Source organism: Mesoplodon densirostris, chromosome 6, assembly GCF_025265405.1.
Source record: "Mesoplodon densirostris isolate mMesDen1 chromosome 6, mMesDen1 primary haplotype, whole genome shotgun sequence".
Taxonomy (NCBI): Eukaryota; Metazoa; Chordata; class Mammalia; order Artiodactyla; family Ziphiidae; genus Mesoplodon; species Mesoplodon densirostris.
Window position 1 is genome coordinate 107,647,162 of NC_082666.1, and position 16,715 is coordinate 107,663,876.

At 43.0% G+C, this 16,715-nt stretch overlaps 1 protein-coding gene across 1 annotated transcript; it reads left to right on the top strand.

Moving 5' to 3' along the window:
• Nucleotides 1-11,933: 11,933 nt before the first annotated feature.
• On the top strand, nucleotides 11,934-16,265 carry LOC132491668 (putative spermatogenesis-associated protein 31C1). The gene is made up of 4 exons (XM_060100502.1): nucleotides 11,934-12,005; nucleotides 13,434-13,491; nucleotides 13,847-13,907; nucleotides 14,136-16,265. Exons 1-4 carry the CDS (start codon nucleotides 11,934-11,936, stop codon nucleotides 16,156-16,158), a joined length of 2,214 nt encoding a protein of 737 aa, XP_059956485.1. The 3' UTR covers nucleotides 16,159-16,265.
• Nucleotides 16,266-16,715: the final 450 nt, after the last annotated feature.

Genomic DNA, 16,715 nt, shown 5'->3' on the forward strand with positions numbered 1-16,715 from the left:
ATTTGAACTGCTTCTCAGATAGGCAATTTATACTTTGGGGTAAATGGAAACTGGGCTTGGTTTCACTAATGATATCAATGACATTTTGCTATTAAATTTGGTTTAATATTTTCATTTTACAAATCCCTAACTTCAAAAACTCTCTAAGGGAAAGTAAGGGGAAAAGGATAGGACTAACTTGTTTAGTTACATTACCTTGAATTTTACATTTAAATTGAGCTGCGCTATCTCCACCAATGCTTGACTAGAAGCCTGCACAGTGAGTAGTTTTAATGGAGGAGATTGGCTCATTTTAATGGCCACCTCTGATGGATCTCAAAGAAATTCAGGTAAAACAACTCTCTGCATAGTTCATAGTCAATTATTTATACTTACAGAAAAATGCCAAAGCCTAGAAAACTTTAAATGGTGGATAATCGGCAACATTCACATTTTTCCTTGAGGTTTTCAGGATCGTACAAACACATTTAGGCTTTGAAAGACACGTTTTGGAACTTTACTGGAGGTATTCTAAGAAATACCTTCATGTTAAAACAATCTCCAAATATTTTAGGAATAACTAGTATCTCTCCGTAAATAATTCATGCCTTAATTAATTATTATCATTGTTAGAAATTAATACTGAAGTATTTCAGAAAAAGATGACATATTAAGAATGTGACACTGCTTCCATGTCATATAAGAGCATGAGGATATCTCTATTATGAAACTTACTGCATTTTGCTACAACATTTTTGTCTGTCTTCTCTTCCAGATTACAAGCTTCTTAAAAAATCGACTGTGCACAGATCTAACTTTCTGGCCTACATTTGCAGCACTGGAGACTACTATTGAAATATTAATTCAAAGGATATTTTAGAAAACATTATAGACAGAACTCTACCATAAAAGAGCATATATAAATATAGCATATTTTCTGATGTTATTGAATCATCTTAAATATTGGTTAATGCAAATTTCAATCTCTAAGGCACTTCTACAACATACCTGAAAAATGATCGTCATCTTGTACTTGAATGTCCTCACTGAGAAAGAAATTGCCAACTCAAAATAAGTTTATTTCATTTTTAGGAAGCTCTAATTGTTAGAAAACTCACTCTTAAAATAAGTTAAAATCTCTATTCCTCAACTTCTATGCATTTTCTTGGTTTTTAAATTAGGGGCAACTTGATCTTTTTTTGATTTGACAGCTCTAACATAGCTAAAGCTGGCGTTCAGGTCCTTTGCCCACTTACCTACTCTTCATAATTATTTTATTAAAAGAAATATATTGTGGTATAATATAAAAAATATACTAACTTGAATGTCCACTTTAATGAATTTTGACAAATGTAAATATTTTGTAACTCTGTTTCCATCAAGGTAGACAATTTTCCTATTACCCCCCTTTGCAGTTTTCCCTTTCCTCTTTGCAGTCACTCTCTACTCCATATTTGATACAGGCAACTGCTGATATGTTTTCTGTCGCCATAGATTCATTTTTCCTTTTCTAGAAAGTCATATAAACAGAAACATAAAGTACATACTCTTGTGTGTCTAGCTTTTTTCTCAGCATAGTGTTTCTGAGATTCATCCTTGTTGCATTCCTCATAATTCTATCCTTCTACTGCTGTATGATATGACATTGTATGGATATACCACAACTGGTTCACCCATATAAATCTTGTTGGAGATTTTCTGATGATGGCCATTCTGACCGGTGTGAGGTGATACCTCAGTGTAGTTTTGATTTGCATTTCTCTAATGATTAGTGATGTTGAGCATCCTTTCATGTGTTTGCTGGCAATCTGTATATCTTCTTTGGAGAAATGTCTATTTAGGTCTTTTGCCCATTTTTAGATTGGGTTGTTTGTTTCTTTGATATTGAGCTGCATGAGCTGCTTCTAAATTTGGGAGATAAATCCTTTGTCAGTTGCTTCATTTGCAAATATTTTCTCCCATTCTGAGGGTTGTCTTTTGGTCTTGTTTATGGTTTCCTTTGCTGTGCAAAAGCTTTTAAGTTTCATTAGGTCGCATGTGTTTATTTTTGTCTTTATTTCCATTTCTCTAGGAGGTGGGTCCAAAAGGATCTTGCTGTGATTTATGTCATAGAGTGTTCTGCATATGTTTTCCTCTAGGAGTTTGAGAGTGTCTGGCTTTACATTTAGGACTTTAATCCATTTTGAGTTTATTTTTGTGTATGGTGTCAGGGAGTGTTCTAATTTCATACTTTTACATGTAGCTGTCCAGTTTTCCCAGCACCACTTATTGAAGAGGCTGTCTTTTCTCCACTGTATATTCTTGCCTCCTTTATCAAAGATAAGGTGACCATATGTGTGTGGGGTTATCTCTGGGCTTTCTATCCTGTTCCATTGATCTATATTTCTGTTTTTGTGCCAGTACCATATAAATGCTGGAGAGGGTGTGGAGAAAAGGGAACCCTATTGCACTGTTGGTGGGGATGTAAATTGATACAGCCACCATGGAGAACTGTATGGAGGTTCCTTGAAAAACTAAAAATAGAACTACCATACGACCCCGCAATCCCAGTACTGGGCCTATACCCTGAGAAAACCATAATTCAAAAAGAGTCATGTACCAAAATGTTCACTGCAGCTCTATTTACAATAGCCAGGACATGGAAGCAACGTAAGTGTCCATCATCGGATGAATGGATAAAGAAGATGTGGCACATATATACAATGGAATATTACTCAGCCATAAAAAGAAACAAAATTGCTGTATTTGTAGTGAGGTGGATGGACCTAGAGTCTGTCATACAGAGTGAAGTAAGTCAGAAAGAGAAAAACAAATACCGTATGCTAACACATATATATGGAATCTAAGAAAAAAAAAAAAAAGGTCATGAAGAACCTAGAGGTAAGACGGGAATAAAGACACAGACCTACTAGAGAATGGACTTGAGGATATGGGGAGGGGGAAGGGTAAGCTGTGACAAAGTGAGAGAGTGACATGGACATATATACACTAGCAAACGTAAAATAGATAGCTAGTGGGAAGCAGCTGCATAGCACAGGAAAATCAGCTCGGTGCTTTGTGACCACCTAGAGGGGTGGGATAGGGAGGGTGGGAGGGAGGGAGATGCAAGAGGGATGAGATATGGGAACATATGTATATGTATAACTGATTCACTTTGTTATAAAGCAGAAACTAACACACCACTGTCAAGCAATTATACTCCAATAAAGATGTTTAAAAAAAAATCTTGGATATTTTGGTCATATCCAGTTTTACCTATTATGAATAATGGTGTTACACATTTTTGTGAACAAATTTGTGTGACCTAAGACTTCATATCTCTTGGATAAGTATGAACTACTAGGTAATTGCTTGGTCATATGTAAATGTATATTTAACTTTAAAGCTTTCATGCTACAAGCCCATTAACAATGTATTCATGTTTCTCTAGGTCCACACCAAAACTTGATATTAACAGTTTTTTAAATTTTAGACATTATAGTGGTATGTAGTGGTATCTCATCATAATTATAATTTGTACGTCTTTGATGGAGCAATCTCTAATATATATAAATAATATATAGTTAATATATATGTTGTATACAATATATGTAAATATTTTAATTAAGTTTTTTGGAGTATAGTTGATTTACAATGTTGTGTTAGTTTCTGCTGTACAGCAAAGTGAGTCTGTTATACATATATCCACTCTTTTTTAGTTTCTATTCCCATATAGGTCATTACAGAGTACTGAATAGAGTTCCCTATGCTATACAGTAGGTTCTTATTAGTTATCTATTTTATATGTAATAGTGTGTGTATATATATATAAAATGTAATTAGGCACTTAAAAATAAAAGGAAGACATGCAAATAGCCAATAGGCATATATTCATGGATACATATACTTTACATTTATATATATAACATATCCATACATATATTTTTGCCATTTTCTCCCATTGGATTGTCTTTTTATTTTTGAAGTGTAAAAATTCTTTAATCTGTATCTGAGTTCTTTGCCAGATATTGATATTGCAAACATTTTCCAAGTTTGATCTTTCCTGTTGATTTTCTTAATTTTGATTTTTATTCAGCAGAAGTTTCCCTTTCCTCTGTGGCTGTCACTGCCTTGTCAGGGTTGGGTTCTGATCCCTAGTCGTTGGAGCAGAGGCCTCAGGTCTGTTTCTTAGCTGTGTTTCTGATCTGCGGTGTGAGGTCGGGAGGACTGGAGCACCCCCACTGGGATAGAAGCCATTGAGTATTCCTCCTCTGGAGGTGTTCACCTGTGGGTATGTTCTGTTTTGTCTCCTTTCCGCCCATTGTGTAGGCTTACAAAGTACACTGCTGTTGGTACTGCTCTCAGTCCCACCTTAACCATGGTTATGGCGGCAAGTGGCCCTGATGACTCAGGCATCCGTTTCACCAGGCCACTGGCCCAGATCCACTGAGGTCAGGTCCCAGGACTGCAGTAATTATGTACCTGGACCCACTGTGTGAGATACGGAGGCAGCTCAGACGCTGGCCTGGCCAAACCCCAGCATGTATGTGCCCCCAAAACCCACAGCTGCTAAAGCCAGACCTGTCTCAGCTGCAGGAGCACGTGTCCATTGGGATGTTCCCAGGGGCTGAATTTAGGAAGCCATCAGAGGAAGGGTAATGCCATGATTTGCACAGCCATGAGGAGAGATTTCAGCTCTTCTTCCTTAGTTGCATATCCCCTGGAACTCAGCTGTGGTTTCAGCCCCATCTCTGCATGTGGGCCACCCACTGGCGTCTGCTCCCAAGGCTGCTGGAGCACATGAGCTTGTCAGGCAGGAGGATGTAGAAGCGGCAATCAGGGCAGGCAGGCTGCCCGGGTGAGAGGGTGCTGGGTGGCTATGGAACGTACGAGCCTGTCAGGCAGGAGGGAGTCAAGGTGGCAAGCTGGACAAATGGGCCACCCAAGCAGGAGAGTGCTGAGGTGATGATGGCTGGGGGCCCGTGAGCCACTCTGGCGGGAGCCCTTCCTAGTGCCTGTGGAGGCAGGGGCCAGTACGTGAGGAGAGAGGCTGCAATGGGGGCCCCGGCCTTTGTGCATCACGCAGCAGTGGCACTTTGCTTCTCTGCTGGTCTGGGCTTCCTCCAGGAGCATTCCTGGTTGTGGAGCTCCTCACTCCTATCCCCTTGAGCTGTCTCCTCACAGCCAACATCATTCCCCTTCCTGGGTCTGCTCTTCAAACCCCACATTCCAACACTCAGCCCCCGTGTGCACCAGTGGTCCCCAGTGGCTGGGGCATGCAGAGCTGTGGCCAGACCACTCGTGTAGGCCTCACTCTCTCCTGCCTGCCACAGACTGGTTGCTGCACTGTTCTCTGAGCCACCAAATTTCTCCTTCTGCCCCAGCTTCTCTCCCCGCTGCTTCCCCAGATGCGGGAACCTCTTCTCACCTTCAGCTCCGCTCCCCCGCCCAGGGTCACAGGTCACGTCCCACTTCATCTGCTCTTCCTTTTCCCTTCTTCTTTCTTTCGTCCTACCTGCTTACGTGGGGATCTTTCTTGTCCTTTTAGGTGCCTGAGGTCCTCTGCTAGTGTTTATCAGGTGCTCTGGGAGAATTGTTCCATTTGTAGATGTATTCTTGATGCATTTGTGGGGAGATATGAACTCCACATCTTCCTACTCCTCCGTCTTCTTGACTGACTAATCAGCCGTTTGAGTTTTAAAAGGCCACTTTTTCCCCTTTTTTAACCTTGGTTTCAGGTTCTACCTAATTTAGCTAATTAGGCTCAGTCTCAGGTCATTGTGGTCTGTATTTACATTTCTGATTTGTACCGATTTGCAAGACAAAGACAGTTGCTTTTAATTCCCCAAAGAACTGGCCTGTCACCTAAATAATATTAAAAGATTGATTTGCCCAACTACGTTTTCTTTAACTTGCTTTTCTGTATCAGTGAGAAGATTTCCAACTAGACTGAAATTTCAGAATTCTATAGTCTAGAACTTTATGGTTTAATTGATCATACCTTCAAAACTTGCCTAAGGCATTCAACAAAGACCCTCTTTCTGAGTGCACGGGTTAGACCCAGAGTAAAGTCTCCATTATTTATTTTTATTATCCCTTAAATATTAGCTGTCAGTTCTTACTTTATATTGTATAGGCTCAGGTAATCCCACTGGTTTCCTTTAGTATGTTTAATTAATATTTCCTTCATATGCCGTCTTATAATATCAGGCAGGGGAAGAATTCCCCAGTGAAACATGTCTATCCCACACAATATAATTAGGCAAAAGAGAGGTAATTATCTTACACAATGCCCATTTAAACATACCAATTTTTATAAAGACTCTGGGGTCCCCAGAGAGTGGTTGAACCAAGGGACTCAGGCACTTTTGTCAATCTTTTAACTGGATTAATTGGTCTAACTTTTGCCCCAAGTAATTGTTGGTCAGGTATCTCAGTGTAATTTTACGTGTATAAAATTTACATGTCATAAAATATACGTACTTTAAACTGGGGTAAATAGGGCAGACTTGTTTGGGTCTGGCCCTTTAATGTTGATGACAAGTAGGAGATCCCTTTGGCCCATCCAATCTTAGGTAGTATTGTATCCAATCTTTGATTTATCTCATTAATGTCTGTTTTATTTATCCCACTTTAAAATAACCATCTAAAGATTTCTTATTCATTTAGGAGAAGTCCCTTTAAAATTTCCACCTTGTTGGGAAAAAGTTTTTAGGCTTTTCCTTCAGTTTTTTTCCCTGTTACTTAACCTAATTAACAATAATTATTCTAATGTTTTTATTAGCATCTGGAAGACCCATTTAGGGGAAGCAGAGACCACAAATAAGGTTTCCCAAACCAATTTTTGGGGTTTGTTTGAAACTAAAGGAGTTTTTAGGTTAACCATTGTATGACTAATTTCCAGCATTTCTGCCCCCCCATAGGAGCCAATGAAACAGCTGTTTATAATGAGAGCTCTCTAAAAATTTACCAATTTAGAAGTTTCTCCAATTTGAAGGATCCATCATCTGGCCATAAATGAGGTATACCTTAATAGTGACTCAAACCAATAAGACGCAAGAGGCTTCCCCACAAAAGAGTGTAAAGGATGCTGTCTAAATAAGATCCAGAAAGTTTACTCCCAAAAGTAGTTTAAGAAAGTAATGGTCTTTGTTGTACAGGCTGACACAATGAAGGTTAAGATGGCAAAAAGCCCCTGAGAGTTGTACAGTCAGACAAAAGACTGCTCAGAATCCCAGTCTATTTGACTGGCTGCCAAATGTACACCATATAAGTACTTTTGGATGGTAGTGACCAAGTTCTCAAAACACACACACACACAGAAGAATATCAGAACACTTACATTTCAAAGACACAGGAAGAGAAATGCAAGTTTCCCCTAGAAAGCCTTTTGTTTTTTTGAAGTCAGAATTCTGAAAAGATGTTTTTATCGAGCCAGCTTTTTCTAACTTAACTGCATATGCAATCAAAGAGTCCTATCTTAGTCATTTTTAGGGCAAGATTTTCTTTAAGTCCCAAGTAAGTAAGCACTTGTAAATGTAAATTTTGTATGGACATAAACCTGGCCAGGATATCCATTGGAGGCTGGAAATCTGTTGTTCCTTTTTCTTTTGTATTGAAAGCTAAGTTCCCCATTCTGAGTTCAATTTGTGAAGATCACTTTTATTTTGACAAACTCTATTAAAGTAGCCAATTCAAGGAAGACAGGTTAGTCTTCCACCTAATTACCCAGTCCAACTTTTACTCAGTGTCTTTCACCTGAGCAAAGCCTCCCCAGTCTTTCAGCTGAGGATAAACCACAGTGTCTACACTGAGCAAGATCTTCCCAGTGTCTTTTAAGTGAGGCTAACCCACTTGAGCAGAAGTCTTCCCAGTGTTTTTCTACTGAGGATAAGCTCTCAGTGTTTAAACTGAGTAAAAATCTTCCCCGTGTCTTTCACTGAGGATGACCCAAATACTTCTTCTTGAAACCAAGTTTCAAGGATAACACCTACTACTCAAGAGAAGAGTTGAACACCACTGCATAAAACTTAGGATCATCAACCAAAACTGGAGATCCAAGAACCAGGAGATACTCACCCAAATTCGTCTGGACTCTCTGAGAAAGCGGACAGGCCCAAGAAGCCTCTGCTGGTGCCAGGACTCTGGATCCTCATAGAGTTCAGGCAAAGAAGAAAAGTCTGCTCTGGGCCCCTTCATTGGTTGCCAAGACTGCTGACTGAAAACTATGCACAACCCAAAAGGAGAATTATGTTTTATTTGGCAGATTTTCTGAGGACTTAAGCCCAGAACACAGCCTGTCAGATCACTCTGAGGAACTGCTCAGAAGACCTAAGGGAGGAGTCAACCAAAACCAGGTAGTCAGAACATCAAAAGGTTACTATTAATTAAAGAAAACTAGACATCTCAAGTTAAGGACTTTAGCACTTTTCTATGTATGAGAAGATGAAAGAATCTGGGCTCCGTGAAATCATTCCTTTGATATGCACCTTAACTCTAGAATCAGTACCCTGTTTTTCTCCATCCCGAATCCCCTCAAGGTGCACAGTTGAGGGTTCCTGCTTTGACATCTGACTTGATGACTGCAACATCCTTTGTCTACTGATATGGCAGGGAACATTTTTCATCCACGGGTAAGAAATTGAGGAGAAAATTAACATAATTCAAGATATAAAACCATTACAATATTAAAAATTCCCAAATGTCAAACAAACATAAGTACCCTTGACCTGTAAAATGGAAGATGCCAAAGAAGGGAAAAAAAGAAACAATAAAGAAAATGTAGAAAATAAAGCATAAAGTAAGATGGCAGAAATCAATAACAGTAGAACAATAATTAAATCAAGGTAAATGTTATCATAAGATTTTGAAATTTCCAAAAAAAAACCCCATCAAACAAAACATATTGAAAATAAAGTAATAGAGAAAATTTAGAGAGCAAATATGAATGCAAAGAAGACCTGTTAGGTAGTTAGTCAGACATTAGCAGCAAGGAGGTGACAGTGGTGAGAAAGACAAGAAGAAGAAATTGAGTCACGCAGCCATCTGGGGACTCTCCCTTGACTCCACCCAGAACGGGAGAAACTATGGTCTGGTGGTGGGCAGCTTATCCTGATAAAGAGAGGCACAGTAACACAAGGGGACTTCTCCAGGCTGTGCATGCCCAGACCAGACAGGCGTATAACCTATAGTAAATCCCAACTCATTATACCATAATTACAATAAATTACATGTGGTTTTTCCCCTCCCCCCACCCAGTAGGCATTTCTTGGGGATTCAAGGATGAGAGCGTGCGCAGCAGAAAACTTGTTACATAGCTCAGGACTGTCAATCAAATAATGATCCTTGTCACTCACCCCCGCCTCTCTGCCAAATGCTCCTTAAAAGCGCTCGTAAGGGGCTTCCCTGGTGGCACAGTGGTTGAGAATCTGCCTGCTAACGCAGGGGACACGGTTTCGAGCCCTGGTCTGGGAGGATCCCACATGCCGCGGAGCAACTAGGCCCGTGAGCCACGACTACTGAGCCTGCGCGTCTGGAGCCTGTGCTCCGCAGCAAGAGTCCGCGATAGTGAGAGGCCCGCGCACCGCGATGAAGAGTGGCCCCCGCTTGCCACAACTAGAGAAAGCCCGCACACAGAAATGAAGACGCAACACAGCAAAAATAAATTAATAAAAACTCCTACCCCCAACATCTTCTTTAAAAAAAAAAAAAAGCGCTCGTAAGCCTTTATAGGAATGCTGCTTTCAATTTGCAGAAACAGTACACCCATCCCCCCCCATCCCGAGAGTGTACCTTTGCTTCGATATACTTTGCTTTGGGCTTGCTTCACTTCGCTGAAATAGCCTGTTCTCAGAAACAGCCTGCTCTTTCTCTCTCCTCTCTCTCCCTCTCTGAGAGTGTACCTATGCTTAAACCAACTTTGCTTTGTGCTTGAGCTTAACATGGTAGTTTGCGATCCTTTGCTTACTATCATGGAACCAAGATAGCTGGTCCAGGCCTTCCACTGACCTCCTCGGTTGAAGCTATTTTGTTACAAAGCATGTCCACATGGTGACAGACCTAGGTCTAAATTTTGATAAAAGGTTGAATTAAGGTGAGAATATCATATGGGAGGAAAAGACTGTAGGAAAAAGAGTAGATGTAGGAGATATGTTTGTGAGAGTGCACATTCATGGCAATATAGCCAAATAAACTCACATGCCCACGTTCCCACTAAAACTGTATAAAATTATGACCAACAAGCAGAGAATACACATTATTTTAAAGCCCTCATGGGGCATTAAGACATATTTACCATGTGAATCCTTCAGTGAATCTTGTGTTACTGCTAAGGGATGTCATAAGGGAATTTTGTGTAAGACTCAAACCTCCCTTTCTATATGGTTCAGGCTGGACTTGAAGCTTCAGGGGCCTGGGAGGATGGGGCAGGAAAGGCAAGGCACACTCAGAAAAGAGAATACATCCATAACACACTAGGAATATCTGAAGAGGCTGCTCAAGACCTGGCTCAGCCCCAAGGGTTTGACCCCTAGTCCTACTCTTCACCCTACAGCCCTTTAGGGTCAGGACCTTGGCTCACCCTAACCCATTCCTAGCTTCCGGGTATAGAATGAGTGCACATGCCTGAATGTTAATGTTCTCTCAAAATTTACATGTTGAAATCCTACCTCTTAAAGATAGGAGGCGGGGCCGTGCAAAAGTGCTTATGAGCTTTCATGAATGGGATTAGTGCCTTATAAAAGAGACTCCAGAGATATCTCTAGCCTCCTCCCATCATATGAGGATACAGAGAGAAGGCTCCAGCTGTGAACCAGGAAGAGAGCTCTCACTACGAGGTGGCCATACTGGTGACTTGATCTTGGGCTTCCCAGCCTCCAGAACTGTGAGAATAAATGTCTGTTGTCTTTACTCTACCCAGTCTATGGTATATTGTTATAGCAGCCCTCATGGACTAAGACCACATATTTCAAAATTTATCTGGAGCGTGGGGACTGTCTTATCATTGCAAACTAAGAAGCTGGGTTGAGACAACATATGAAAGATTTTTTTTAAGTAGAAAATTATGTATTATTGGATTTGAAAGTACTAGATTGGTTAAGGAACATGAGTACGTGTGTGTGTGCGTGTTTGCAGTGTGTCCCAAAAGTTTTTGTGCAGTTTAAAGATTTACTAACTCCAGAATTATAAACACTACAAACTTACAAAAACATCATTTGAAGGTTTAACTGTTACCAGATGCAAGTCTGTGTGCCTGATGCACAGTGAGGCTAAATACGGAAACATCAGAGTTTGAAGCAGAGAAAGGTTTACACAGTGCCATGCAAGAAGACATGTGGCTCATGCCCAGGAAAAACCCCAAACTCCCTGAAGGCTTTCAGCAAAGCCTTTTTAAAGGCAAGGTGAGGGAGGGGCATGACTAATTGTTGCAAATATCTTGGTGTTGGATCCTTTGTTCTAGAGGCTGGCCAGATGGGTCAGATCCTGGTCAGGTCATGTGTTCCTGTAAACCTCCAAGAAAACAATTATTATTCTCTGTTCTGCAACTTTTTATCTCCATGAATGGGCTCTTAAAAGTCAGAGCCTTAGAAATAGTCTATCCTGTATATTTCAGGCTCTAGGCAACATTGTTTTACAAAAAGTGCAGAGCCAGCCTGGATCACAGGGATGGACAGAGTTAGCTCAGGCAACAAAGCATAAAGATTAAAGTAAAAAAGATCTCATGTGGAGGCAGATTTGTTCTTCCCTATTACATAACTATTTATACTTCTTTCATACTTATGAATTTTGAAAAATAAATTATTTTAATTTTTGTGTGTAGTTCCCTCTGATAGAAAATGAGGCAAAACATACACTATTCAAAATTCACAAAACTAAATAAGTGTAAAAGAAATTCACGTTCTATCCCTGGGTTTACACAAGACACAAACATGATGTGGGAAAGTTGGAGCTGAGAACAAAGGAAATCCTGAGTAAAAATGTCTGTGAAACAGCCAGTCTTCCAGGGTCAGCTTAAGATGTTCAAGAGTTATCAAGTTGGTGGGCCTCAAGTAAAGGTCTCTAATGGATGAAGGAACCAGGTTCCAGATGGAATGAAGAGAAAATTGGCTAAGGTCTCTCTGACAGGATGAGAGTAGTTGGAAGGAGGGATCTGGAAGCCCCAGGAGGGTGCAGGTGTCTGTGGGTGTGGATGGGAAGGAGGGGCAGTGATTCAGCCTATTTCTCTTATTGCCCCTCCCCCCACACTCAGGAGCCCTTTGTGACAAGGCCACAGCTCTGTGATGCAGGCCTGGGGTTCTGCCATCAAGTGAACTCCCAGTGCTCTGTTGCCTGAGGGCAGCAATGCAGTTCAGAAGATGGAGAATCTCTTTTCTTTGAAAGACATTGTTGCTATCTGGCTGAGCTCCAGCCCAACTTCCTGGGTGATTGATATCATCCTTGGGTTCCTGTGTGGACTGGGGCTCTTCCTAATGTTACTCCACTGCTTCCAGAGTAATCTATTCTTAGCACCACCTAGGAAACATAGAAACATCAGGAAGGTAAGAAACCTTTGGCTTAATCCCAGCAGAGATTCTCTCTTTTTTTCTTATTCTTATTTCCACTTTTCTAAACCACGTAGAGAGACTCCTGAGATGGGAACTCTCAGAAAAGTATAGAACATCATCCTTCTAGGGAAAAGCCAGGCCAGAGAGGGGTTAGAGTGGGCATGAGGATTTCTAGCCTAAGATCTTAGACCAGGAGTTCAGGTATGGTAGAGGGCTCCAGGGCAAGTCCCAAATGCAGTGACTAATGGTTAAGGACTGGATTACGAAGAGTTCAATCTCTGCAGGAAGGCTGACCCCTGAGCCCTGGTTCACCAGCCACCTTCCCACAGCGGGTGTCTCAAGTGAGACCTTCCTCTGTGTTGGGGCTGAGCCCCTGAGAGCCTGAGAGAAGAGGCTGGAGTGGAGGTCTGGCCTTGGGAAGCAGAATCCTATCTGACAAAGCTCACGTGGGCATTTAGGTCTGAGAATGTGTGTGTTTCTTGATCAGAGGAACAGTGACAGAAGAAATCTATGGTGATTAAAACTTAAAAAATCCTTCTTGGGCTTCCCTGGTGGTGCAGTGGTTGAGAGTCCCCCTGCCAATGCAGGGGACGCAGGTTCGTGCCCCGGTCCGGGATGATCCCACGTGCCACGGAGTGGCAGGGCCTGTGAGCCATGGCCGCTGGGCCTGTGCGTCCGGAGCCTGTGCTCTGCAACGGGAGAGGCCACAACAGTGAGAGGCCCGCATACCGCCCCCCAAAAAAAAATTCTTTGCACTCTTCAAAGAAGAAAAACTGAAAATATTGTTATCCACTTTAAAGATAAGTAAAAGGGGAAAAAACCCCACAGAGTTTTAGTTAAATGTAGAAAGTCATGTTGTTCATGAACACAGCTTGCCTAGATAGAGGACAGTGAGAGTTGGGTGTTAGCCCCTCACTTTTTCTTATCTCTCAGCATCAAGTAAAGCTGAAGAGGAGGAGCAGGAGTAGGAAGAAAAGTAGATCTTTGAAAGGTAAGCCTTTGCCATTCAGCCCTGCGCGACCCGAGAGTTAGCTTCCATCTCTCCTAATCCTGAGGGCCCAGCTTCACGGTCTCTGAGGATGCCAGGGGCAGAGCTTATTCCTCAGGAAACAGAGCCTGAGCCTAATTAACAGAGCCTAATGAACGTGGAAGCACTTTGCAAAGGACAAACCCTTTTCAAGTGAGACTTACCATCACTGTCAGGGACATGTGGCCTTGGACACTGATACTTGGGCTCCAGAGTCTAATCCTCCAAAGATTTCCCTTAAAGGGCCATTGCACTCAGCCTCCTGAAAGACTCTTAGGCCTCTGCCTTCACCACCATGACCCAGTCTCCTGATTTCCAGCTTGCAGAGATTGCCTGGAAGAACTGGAGGGGACTCACGACCTGGTTTCACTTCTGCAAAGGTAAAGAACCTTTCCCCTTCTCTCCTGGGTCGTCCTTCCTCCCAGAGCCTATAATGTGACCCCAGCCCTGGGAGGGGGAGCCATGGGAGGGTGTGGCTAAGGCCCTAGGGTGAGGGAGAGCAGGAGCATTATGAAGTCAGTGTGGGGGCAGAGGAGAGTTCTTGGGCTGCAGGTGCCCACCCCTGCCTGTCCTGTCCGGCCATCCTGGCCCCATCTGCTCTCCTACAGCTGCCTGGAGAGGCTTCCTGGCAAGGGCAACTTTCATCAGCTCTCATGTCAAGACCCTCCTGGTGAGACGTGCAAAGCCGTGCCTGCTGGAGCCTGTGGAAGATACTGCTTGAAGGGTTGGGAACCCTGCGTGAACACCTCCTGTAGGGTTTCCTTCCTTGATCCAGACACTCGAGAAGTGCTGGAAGCACATATTAAAAGGTTTTGGGTAAAGCACAGGTGGACCCTACCCCTCAAGGTCCTCAAGCCCATAAATCTCTTTAAGTCGAAAAAGTGCCAACCCTCCACCGTTCTGCAGTTTGCCACTTCCCCTTCAGCCACCTGTGTGTCTGGGTCCCACTCAACAGTCAAGTTTGCTGAGTTCCTGGAGAAACCTCCTCGGGCTCATTCAGGAGAGAAGGTGATAAGAGAAGAGTCAGTTCCTACCCTGAAGAGGCCTCTCCTTGTCCCCTCAACTGTGTGTAAGGAAATCCAGAGTACCCTGGGAGCGGTTCCATCTATTGACTACCATGGGCCCTCAAAGGCTTCTCTGACTGGACAGGAGGGCAGGCCACCTTCTCAGTCCCTCACACTCAGCCTTGTGGGCAGAACCTGGAAGAGTGAGAGTGTGGAATGGGTCAAGAGGGACAGCCTAGAGCCAGGTCCAATTTCAGCAACGGTCAGGAATGAGCCAAGAGAGGAGAGTGGTGGTCAGGCCTCACGAGACCCCTGCCATAGGGTAACAGTGACGGAGGTGAACTTAGGATCCCAATCTTTGAGAGGTGAAGAGGCCAGGGAGGCTATGGAGGCCAAGGAGTCTCCTGCTCTTCAACCACAGTCTAGTGTTATCTTGGAAACCAAAGTGTTGACAAAATCCCAAACTACAAATGTACATGTGAGGAGTTTAGAGGTGCCAGGGGCCAGTAGAAGTTTTCTACTACCTAGACTGTCTGTTTTCCAACATCCAGGTGAGCCATGCCTTAACATGGAGGTTGCTAGTGAGTTTAACTCCAAAGTAAAGGTACAGTCAGACAACCAGCTTCAGGACTTTCCCAAACACAGGTTCCTTGCTGCAGACAACTTGGCTTCTCAGGTGCCTCAGTGCCATCCCCAGAGAGTCCCCACCAGAGACAGGTTAGCTTCCCAGGAGCCAAGTGGCCTTGTGGAAGCCCAAAGGAGCCACCTAGGGCAGCAGGAGCCCAAAACTTCAAAACTCCAAGACTCATGGAAGAGCCAGAGCAAGATGATTGCCCCTACTTACAAAAGAGAGGACTGTAGGAGGCATAAACCAGGAGAGCATGAAGAAAGGTTTAAAGAATTAGGGACCTCTCAAGCTGGAAGTATGAGCCGCCCTGCCCAGGTCAGGGGAATAACAGACTCTCTTGGGAGCAGATGTCTCCAGCTCATGCCAGAGAAGAAACATAGCCCTCCAGAAAGCCTCTTCAGAAAAAGGATGAGGCTATTTTTAAAGTGGATTTTCCCCAAGAAAAAAGTCAATGGTCGAGATGCTCTGCAAAAAAAAAAGCCCATATCAGCCACTGCCCAGAGTCACGGATCCGGCAAAAGCAGATCAACCTTGAAGAGTGGGACTGCTGAGGGTCGGGCAGGCATGACAGCTGTTGGACAGATCGTAGAAGAAAACAGAGCAGTTCACCATGGACTTCATGCCACAAAGTTAAACGAACACAGACTGGAGTTCCAAGTCCCAGTATGTGGGGGTTTCGGCTGCCATAGGCTTACCTCCTACCCAGAGCAAGGGAGAATGATGGGTTCTACAGCCTGCAGTCATAAAGCCACCTCCAAGGGCCAGAGTTGTCCTATCAGGGAAAGGGAAGTCAGACACCAACATAGTTTGAAAAGTGTAAGGTTCGACGATGAGCAGCTGGGCCTAAGGTGCCTCCCATCCTTGCCCCCCAAGAAGAGTTTGTTTCCAGTTAGTACCTGCCATTATGGGCCAAGGATTCCAGGTGCCCCAGCCCGCCATCAACACTACTGTCCAAGGCATTGTCATCTTTGGGGAGGTGTCTTGCCTGGTCGACAGTAAAATCCTTCTTTAGTCTTCCCTTTAGTAGGAAAACATGTCTCCAAGTAAAAATTCAGTCCATGTAGAGAAAATGATTTTCTCATTAGCACATCCAAGATATTTAATGTTCCCCAATACATATATATATATACATATATTTTTTCTAATAAAAGCATAGTGTAATGGCTGCTGTCTGTGCTGTGCACTTTGTCTTCTAGAAGGGAGGGGCATGGAGGGAGGTGGACAGTAGCATCACAAGCTTGCTCCTTGTCTCGTGTCCCTTCATTGCACCTTATGATACTGTCATTACAAAAACCAAAATTACTCTAACAATGAGATGGGAAAAACCTATGAAGCCCACACCCAAGGATCTGGTTCAACCAGTCTTTCTCCTTCTTCTATGCTACTTTGAACTTTATGCAACTGTAGTGGATAGGTTTACACGATAGGGCCGGACATTGCAATTCAGGCTCCAGGAAGTGTCAGAGCCAAGTGGATGGAAGTTTGGGGGGAATAGAGTATGGGCTCTGAGTTCAGAAACAGGAGAAATCTTGCCCCTGGATCTCTTGGTAGGGAAT